General features: G+C 14.7%; 3 protein-coding genes across 3 annotated transcripts, besides 32 other annotated features; all 3 read left to right on the plus strand. All coding sequences in view use genetic code 6, as the record gives it.

Annotated features, from left to right (window-relative positions):
- The first annotated feature begins 358 nt into the window (after window positions 1-358).
- Window positions 359-407: a microsatellite.
- Window positions 366-443: a microsatellite.
- Window positions 444-1,008: 565 nt separating this feature from the next.
- Window positions 1,009-1,065: a microsatellite.
- Window positions 1,066-1,516: 451 nt separating this feature from the next.
- Window positions 1,517-1,763, plus strand: IMG5_089460 (zinc finger protein, putative; the record flags this gene model as incomplete). Its single annotated transcript, XM_004035727.1, has 2 exons — window positions 1,517-1,614; window positions 1,658-1,763. The coding sequence occupies 2 exons, from the start codon at window positions 1,517-1,519 to the stop codon at window positions 1,761-1,763; spliced, it is 204 nt and encodes a 67-aa protein (XP_004035775.1).
- Window positions 1,764-1,860: 97 nt separating this feature from the next.
- Window positions 1,861-1,983: a microsatellite.
- Window positions 1,984-1,986: 3 nt separating this feature from the next.
- Window positions 1,987-2,045: a microsatellite.
- Window positions 2,003-2,059: a microsatellite.
- A 616-nt stretch (window positions 2,060-2,675) lies between these two features.
- Window positions 2,676-2,732: a microsatellite.
- Window positions 2,733-2,747: 15 nt separating this feature from the next.
- Window positions 2,748-2,842: a microsatellite.
- A 209-nt stretch (window positions 2,843-3,051) lies between these two features.
- Window positions 3,052-3,092: a microsatellite.
- Window positions 3,093-3,138: 46 nt separating this feature from the next.
- IMG5_089470 (malate dehydrogenase, putative) lies at window positions 3,139-4,566 on the plus strand (the record flags this gene model as incomplete). Its single annotated transcript, XM_004035728.1, has 4 exons — window positions 3,139-3,207; window positions 3,304-3,465; window positions 3,539-3,727; window positions 3,819-4,566. 4 exons carry the CDS (start codon window positions 3,139-3,141, stop codon window positions 4,452-4,454), a joined length of 1,056 nt encoding a protein of 351 aa, XP_004035776.1. The 3' UTR covers window positions 4,455-4,566.
- Window positions 4,564-4,673: a microsatellite.
- Window positions 4,576-4,672: a microsatellite.
- Window positions 4,588-4,673: a microsatellite.
- Window positions 4,605-4,719: a microsatellite.
- Window positions 4,720-5,290: 571 nt separating this feature from the next.
- Window positions 5,291-5,325: a microsatellite.
- Window positions 5,291-5,331: a microsatellite.
- A 366-nt stretch (window positions 5,332-5,697) lies between these two features.
- Window positions 5,698-5,747: a microsatellite.
- Window positions 5,712-5,754: a microsatellite.
- A 595-nt stretch (window positions 5,755-6,349) lies between these two features.
- Window positions 6,350-6,457: a microsatellite.
- Window positions 6,351-6,459: a microsatellite.
- Window positions 6,460-7,036: 577 nt separating this feature from the next.
- Window positions 7,037-8,331, plus strand: IMG5_089480 (protein kinase domain protein; the record flags this gene model as incomplete). Its single annotated transcript, XM_004035729.1, has 2 exons — window positions 7,037-7,813; window positions 7,858-8,331. Coding segments are annotated over exons 1-2 (1,001 nt in total), but the record flags the coding sequence as incomplete, so codon positions are not given.
- Window positions 7,372-7,408: a microsatellite.
- Window positions 7,372-7,425: a microsatellite.
- Window positions 7,375-7,474: a microsatellite.
- Window positions 7,378-7,473: a microsatellite.
- Window positions 7,395-7,473: a microsatellite.
- Window positions 7,416-7,472: a microsatellite.
- A 26-nt stretch (window positions 8,332-8,357) lies between the features above and the next one.
- Window positions 8,358-8,417: a microsatellite.
- Window positions 8,358-8,428: a microsatellite.
- Window positions 8,362-8,428: a microsatellite.
- Window positions 8,370-8,466: a microsatellite.
- Window positions 8,372-8,428: a microsatellite.
- Window positions 8,389-8,475: a microsatellite.
- Window positions 8,430-8,474: a microsatellite.
- Window position 8,476: the final 1 nt, after the last annotated feature.

The following is an 8,476-nucleotide window of genomic DNA, read 5'->3' on the forward strand; positions in this document are numbered from 1 at the left end:
TCTCTTTAAGTTAAAAATAATTCAAAATCTTTGTTTTTTTAAGTAAATTATTTAATTATTTTAAACCATTATTTAATAATATTAATTGAAATTTTAATTTTGTATTAAATAATTATTTATTTTAAAAAATCGATAATAGTACATTTTTAATAGTTTTTCCTTTTTTTATTTTATTAATTATCAATATCTTCAAATTCATTTTATAATAAATTCTATCTTTAATTTTATTACTTTTTCATATTACAATAATAAGTTTTTTTTATTTATATTAAATAGTAAATAAAAAATTAATATATATATATATTATAATTAATAAAAATTATAAATAATATATAATTTTTTAAAATAAATTAAAAACATATAATTATATATGTATATATATATATATTTATATATTAATATATATTTTTATTTTAATTTAATATATATATATATACATATATCTAATTTTAGTTATTAAATATTAAATAAATATATTTTTCCGAAAAATATGAATTATTATTATCTTTACAACTTACAATAGTATAATTAATAACCAATAGATGAAGAATAAACTAAAAAAATTATCAAACTTTGTAGAAAATACAAATAAGGAAACAGTGAAAATAATATATATTCTTAGTTTTTAATTTAATATTTAAAAAATATATTGATGAAGCTAAACATTAATATAATGAATATTCTTTTAATAATAAAGTTATTAATATGCTTATAGATTTTTTTGTAATATTTACATTTGTTATGATTGTTTCTATATAAGATACAAAATGTGAAGCAAGTAAAATTTTATATAACTGTAAATTTTATTTAGCATGCTATTCTATTATAGATTTTATAGTTAAATTTAGAGTTTTAAAGTATTAATTAACTATGAAAGATTAACTATGTATTAAAAATTATAAATAAACTGTTAAATATGCTTTTTATATCAGGTAGATATTCTATGAATCACAATAAGAATCTATATAATTTTAATTATAAATAACATTAACATTGTAAATAAAATAAATATACATATATAATATATATATATATATATATATATATTTATATACTTATATATATTCATTTTATTTTATTGAAAAAGATTCAATTTATTATTAATGGTATATTGTTTTATGTAAATAATTATTCTTAAAGATTTTTATTATTTATTACTTTATAAATTATCTTTTTTATATTTTTTAACAGTAAAATTAATTAACATTAAAAAAAAAAACTAGATAAATATTTTTTTTATAAATAAAAAAATAGATTTGTTATCATTATTTGATGCTTTTTTTTTTTTTTTAAGTATAATTGTTATTTGTCCAGTTATTTTATTTATTTATTTAATATATTTGATTTATTCGAAATAATAATAAAAAATTATTTATAATAAAAATTATACGAGAAATAGGCATTAATTAGCAATTTAGATTTAGTAAATATTTTTTTTTTATTATTATTATTATGTGAAAATTTACATAAAAAAAAGAAAAAATATTCTTCTTTTTCATTTTTAACAAAATAAATTATGTCCACCATGGAGTGTATTGAAAATTTTAATTGTGTTATTTGCAAAAATGAATATAATGAAGACGATAAAATTTTAGTACTTCCTTGTCAATCTAAGTAAAATTTTAATATTTTTTATATTTAAAAATTAAATATTTAGTCACAATATGCATGTTAAATGTTCTAAATAATGGTTTAATGTAAATGATAATTGTCCTGTATGTTAGAAAGATATGAATTAATATATAAAAGAAATGGATATTTGAAAAAAAATAGTTATAATTATATAAATACATTATTTCTATAAAAACAGAAAAAAAAAAAAAAATTGTTTAAATTAAAAAAAATTAATTTAAAAAAAGTAAAAAAAAAAAAAAAAAAAATTATAAAAAATTAATTTAAAAAAAAAGTAAAAAAAAAAAAAAAAAAAATTTAAAATTATAAAAAATTAATTTAAAAAAAGTAAAAAAAAAAAAAAAGAAAAAATTCTTATTTTTATTTTTATTTTTATATTTATTTTTATTTTTATTTTATATTTATTTTAATTTAAATTTATTTTTATAATATATAAAATTATTTTTATTTTATTAAATAATTTGTAATTTTATATTTTAAGTATTTTATTATTATTTTAAATTTATATCTTTTAATATAAATTAATTATAAAAAAAAAAAATTCTAATATAAATAAAAAAAAAATAGAAAAGACAAAATTAATATTTTTAATAACAAAAAATAAAATATAAATAATAATTTTAATTTTTTCTATTTTTTTTTTTATATTGATATTTTTTAAAAATTTTATTGTAAAATAAATAAATTAAATATTTATATATAATAAAAAATTTTTAGTTTTTTATATACATATTTAAATTGTTATATTCAATAAAAAATATTAATTCAATATTTTATAACTAAATAATACAAGTAAATAAAAAATATACTAATTCAACTATATAAAAACAATAAAATACGTTTATTTAGTATAAAAAATAAAAATATATTAATATAATTGTGAAAGAGACCTATTATAATTTACATATGTAGTAGTGTCAAAAAATCTAAAAAATATTATAATCATATTCTATTTTAATGAAAAAATTAAAAAGTTTAAATATTAAAATTCTAATGAATGCTGTAATTTTAAATTATTATAATACAAAATATAAAAATAAGAAAATAATATTTTAAATTATTATTATAATAATTATTTTACAAATTTTTATATAATAATAAAGAAAATTTAATTATAATAAATATATATAATTTTATTAATATTAATAGAAACATTATATATTTTTATAATATATTAATTTAATATTTATTTTTATTAATATAATAAATAAAAATTAAGAATTTTAACTTTTTTATTTAAATATAAATAAATATTAAAAAATATATTGTTGTTATACATTAAAAAATTTTATTAGAAAATTAATTAAAAAAAACAATTTTTATAATATTACGTATTAATTGCTAAAAAGATATTAAATAACAAAAATTAATATTTATTATTTTTTTTAAATAAAATATAATATATATTTATTTATAAATATAAAATATAAATAAAATACAAATAAAATACAAATAAAATATTAATAAATTAAAATAGTAAAATAAAAAATAAGAAGAAAAAAAAAAATGAACTCTAAAATCATTTAAAATAGCGCCAAACTTTTATCTTAAGTTTAATCTTAATCTTTCAGCAAAGTAAATAATAAAATTATATATATAGAAACTAATTAAAATTAATCAAATAAAAAAACACTAAATAATTTTATATTTATATATATATATAAAAAAAAGCATAAAGCATTAAAACCTCCAGTTAGAGTTGCTGTTACAGGAGCTGCCGGAAACATTGGTTATGCTACAGTTTTCAGAATAGCTTCTGGTTAATTATTAGGACCAGACTAGCCCGTAATCTTACAATTGATCGAACTTCCTTAGGCATAAAACGCTCTTAAAGTAAAAATAAAATAATTACATTTACATTATATATATAAATAATTATAATAATAATATTATTAATAAATTATAGGGAGTAGCTATGGAACTTAACGATTGTGCCTTCCCATTACTCTAAGACATTATTTTAACTGACAACTAATCAATAGGTTTCAAAGATGCTGACTACGCTTTATTAGTAGGTTCAAAACCAAGAGGCAAAGGGTAAGAAAGAAGTGACTTAATTAAGGACAATGGAAAGATTTTTGTTGACACTGGAAAAGTAAAATATAAAATATATATATGTATGAATAAAAAATATATATATAAATTAATGCAATTTATTTAATAATAAATATATTCTTACAAAAAAGGCCATAAATGATAATGCCAACAGAAATATAAAAGTTATTGTTGTAGGAAACCCTGCTAATACAAACTGTTTAATTGCTTCTCATTATGCTAAAGATATTCCTAAAGAAAACTTCACTGCCATGACCAGACTCGACCATGATCGTGGACTTACTTAAATTGCTCAAAAATTAAAATGTCATGTTGATGATATTCAAAATTTCTGTATTTGGGGCAATCACTCTCCAACTATGTACCCTGATCTTACACATGCTACTGTACATGGAAAACCAATTAAACCTTAATTAGATGATACATGGATTAATAGTTATTTCAATCCTAAAGTACAAAAAAGAGGTGCTGAAATTTTAGATGCTAGAGGACTTTCTTCTGCTGCCTCTGCTGGTAATGCTGCCATTGTTCATGTAAGAGATTGGGTTTTGGGAAGTCATAAACATTGGAAATCTATGGCAGTACATACTGATGGATCTTATGGAGTACCAAAAGGATTGATATTCTCTTTCCCTGTTACTACCGAAAATGGAAACTATAAGATTGTCTAAGGATTAAAGGTGGATGCTTACTCTTAAGCTAAAATTGATGTAACTACTAAGGAATTATTAGAAGAAAGACAAGCTGTTGAACATTTACTTAAATGAAATTAATTAAAAGAGAGAAAATATATTAAAAACTATATTTTAATTTTTTATATTTCTTATCATTTAATTTTATTTTTGAAATAAATTTAGAAATTGTGAATTTATAAAAATATAAAAAAATTATAATAAATTGATATATATAAATAAATATATATATATATATATATATAAATATATATATTTATATATAAATATATATATATATATATATTTATATATTTATTTTAATATTTTATTAAATACATTATATATATTTTTATTTATAGATAGACACAAAATTAAAAAGAAAATTAAAATAAACATATAATAATATTATTTAAATGTATATATTAAATATAAATAAATTTTATTTATTATTTTTTTATAGTATTTAAAAAACATAAATAAATAATATAAAATATATAATTATATGTAAGGAGGTTTTTTTCGCGGGACAACACATTAATAAGATGCAAGATTTACCGACAAAGAGAAAAAATTAATGAAAACTATGGTTTTTGATGAAATTTTAGATTAAAAAATAGACTTAAAGAAAGTTTTTATTTTAAAATAAAATAATATTTTAATATAATAAATTAAAAATAATGATAGATAAATCTTAATTTTATACTGCCTTGGGTTGAATAATAAGTTAATGATATTTTAGGTTACGATGATGATGTAATACCTTCCATGATCATTAACGAATTAGAATCTTATATAGATAATGATAGAGGTCCAAATGGAAAACTTATTGCTATAAGAGTAACTGGATTTTTGGAGAAAAATGCTAAAAGTTTTATGAGTTGTTTATGGAGATTGTTATTGGATGCAATGGAATCTAAAAATGGAATTGTATTTTTTTTTTTTAATTTTTTTATTTTAATTTTTTGTTATTATTAGCCAAAATAATTAATTGAAAATAAAAAAGCTGAACTTTAAAAAAAATAAGAAGAAATGCATAAAATTTTAGATGCTTAAAAAAAATTAATGGAAAAAAGAGAATAAATTAAAAAAATTGAAAATATTCTTGAAAGATCCCCCTCAATTTTTTAAAAAAAAAGTTTTTTTTTTTTTTTTTTTTTTTTAAATAAATAAAAAATATTTATTTTAATAAGATAATGATTTAAAAAAAAATGAAGAAAATTATAACAATAATAATAAAAATAGAGGAAGAAATAAAAGTCATAGTAGAAGTAGAAGTAGAATTAGTAAAATAAAATAAAATTAAACTTATAAAAGAAGTTCAAGCTTTTAAAGTGATAAAAGAAAAGATTCAAAACATAAAAAAGATAAAGATTCAAAAGATAAAAATAAAAAATAAAAAAAAACATAAACATAAACATAAAGATTATGAAAAAAAAAGATGAAACAAAAAGTTATTTTATTTATTTAATTTTTTAAATAATTAGCTAATTATAAAGTATATTAGATATTAAAAAAAACACAAATTGTAAACTAATATTTATGGATTTTATTAAATCTAATATTTTTTTTTTTTTTGAAAATAAAAAAAAATAGAATATCTTATAAAAATTTTGAAATATTTTATTCAATAAAATATTATATATATATTTATAATAGTTTTTAATTTTTTTTAATAAATTCTTAAAATTTAATTATATAAACATTTATTAATTGATTAATTTATTTTATTTTTATAATATAAACAATATAATTTTTAATTAATCATTTTTATATGATTTTAATAATAAAACATGTATATTATTTTGATATTTAAAAATAAAATTAAAAATTATATAAATACTTTTATTAAAATTTATAATTATTACATTTTTTATTTTATTAAAAGTTTGGTAAAAATTAATATTATTATTATTAAAATTAATTATATAAAAAATATAATAAGGAAAATAAATAAAAAATGTAAAAATAAATGAAGAATTTTATTAAATTTATATATATTATATATAATATATAATATATAATATATAATATTTTATATATATATATATATAATATAAATAATATAAATAATATATTTTATATATTTTTATATATATATTGATAATAAAAATTTATTTTAATATTATCAAATTTCTCATTTTATCTTTTAAAATGATAATTTGAAAGAATAATTATAATATTAATATTATAATAACGATTTTGAATATATAAGCATAGATATTTAATATAATTTAATTTATAATTATATTTTATATTATTTAAATAATATTTTAAGTTATTTTAAATATTAATAATATAAAAAAATAATTTTAATTTTTATAATTCTTTAATATAATAATTTTAAATAGAGTTTATTATCAGATAAACTGAAAATTTCGTATTTTTTATTCTAGAAAAATAATAAATATAGACAACAAAAATAACTGTAAAAAAAACTTTATTTTTTATTAAAATTTATTTATATAAAATCTGAATAATTATTAAAAATAAAACACATTTTTTATAAAAAATTATTAATGTAATATATAAAATATTTATTATTTTTATCAATATTTGCATTATCTTAAGCCGTATAAACTTGTAATTTTATTTGTACTACTAGACAAATAATTGATTTGAATAAAGAATATAAGAGAGCTTGCGGAGAACGTTCTGTTAAAGGTTTTTCGAAAGAAAAGAATATATAAATAGATGTTGGGCATGTAGAGATAGGGTTGCATATTTTTCATAAGAAAAGTGTAAATAATTTGAAGGTTAGAAATTTTGTGATCCTAAGTAATAATATTTAGATTGTCCATCAACTTATAAACCGGTTTGTGGTTATTTCGATAATTCAAAAAATAAATAGGAATTAACCTAATAGACATTTAATAATAATTGTGAAGCTTGTGGAACTAATAATGTTGATAGATTTTCAGAAGGAGAATGTTAATGATAATTTTATTTTTTTATAAAATATATGTACTTTCTTTTTTTGTATATGTTTATAAGCATATTTTTTCTTTAAGTTTAATATTTTTATTTTTTTTATAATTTTTTATTTTTTTAATTTTATTTTATTTTTGTTTTTGTTTTTGTTTTTGTTTTTGTTTTTGTTTTTGTTTTTTTTTTTAAAAAAAAACAAACATTTATAAAAATTTTTATTTTATATTTAAAAAATAATATAAAAATGAAAAAAAAGCCTATTTCACATCACACAAAAGACAAAGTCGAAAACGCAAAAATTTATATAGAAAGTTAGATATAGTTTATGTTATAAATAATATCAAAATAAAAATTAATTTTTTGTTTGTTTTAGAAAAAATGGAACAAAAACAACAAAAAAGAACTGATTTTAATTAATTATGGGAATAATTTTAATAAAAACTTGAAAATTTAAATATATAAAAAACATAAAAATAAGAACTTGAAAAAGAAATTTTAAAAGAATAGTTTTATACTTATCGTGAAAAGTATATATTTTTTTATTTTTTTTTAAGAAACAAATAAATAAAAGATAAATAAAACGAAAAACTATAAAAGATTATTAACCTTTAAAAATAATCGGAAAAGGTGGTTTTGGAGAAGTTTGGTTATGTAAAGATATTTAAACAGACCAAAAAGTGGCAATTAAAAAAATCAGCAAAAAGAAAGTAATATAAAGAAATCAAACAAATCACATTCGGATAGAAAAAGATGTCCTTTCAACAAATACATGTAAATGGATAGTTCAATTTTATTGTTCTTTTTAAGATAATAATAATTTATATTTAGTCATGGAATATGTTGAAGGAGGTAATTTAATGTCTTTTTTATTACAGAAAGATAATATAAATGAAAAAGAGGCTAAATTTTATATAAGTGAGATTATTCTAGCAATTGAAAGTTTACATAAAATGAATTATATACATAGAGACTTAAAACCTGATAATATTTTAATTGATAAAAACGGACATATTAAATTAACTGATTTTGGACTTTGTAAAATTATGTAATAATTAGTTATAAAAAACATTTATATATATAAACTAAAAATATTAAAAAAATTATAAAATATAAATAAATAATAAATATAAAAATATATAAAACATATATATATATATATATATATATATATATATATATATATATATAAT

This window comes from Ichthyophthirius multifiliis (assembly GCF_000220395.1).
Source record: "Ichthyophthirius multifiliis unplaced genomic scaffold scaff_1120509250691, whole genome shotgun sequence".
In the NCBI taxonomy this organism is placed as follows: Eukaryota; Ciliophora; class Oligohymenophorea; order Hymenostomatida; genus Ichthyophthirius; species Ichthyophthirius multifiliis.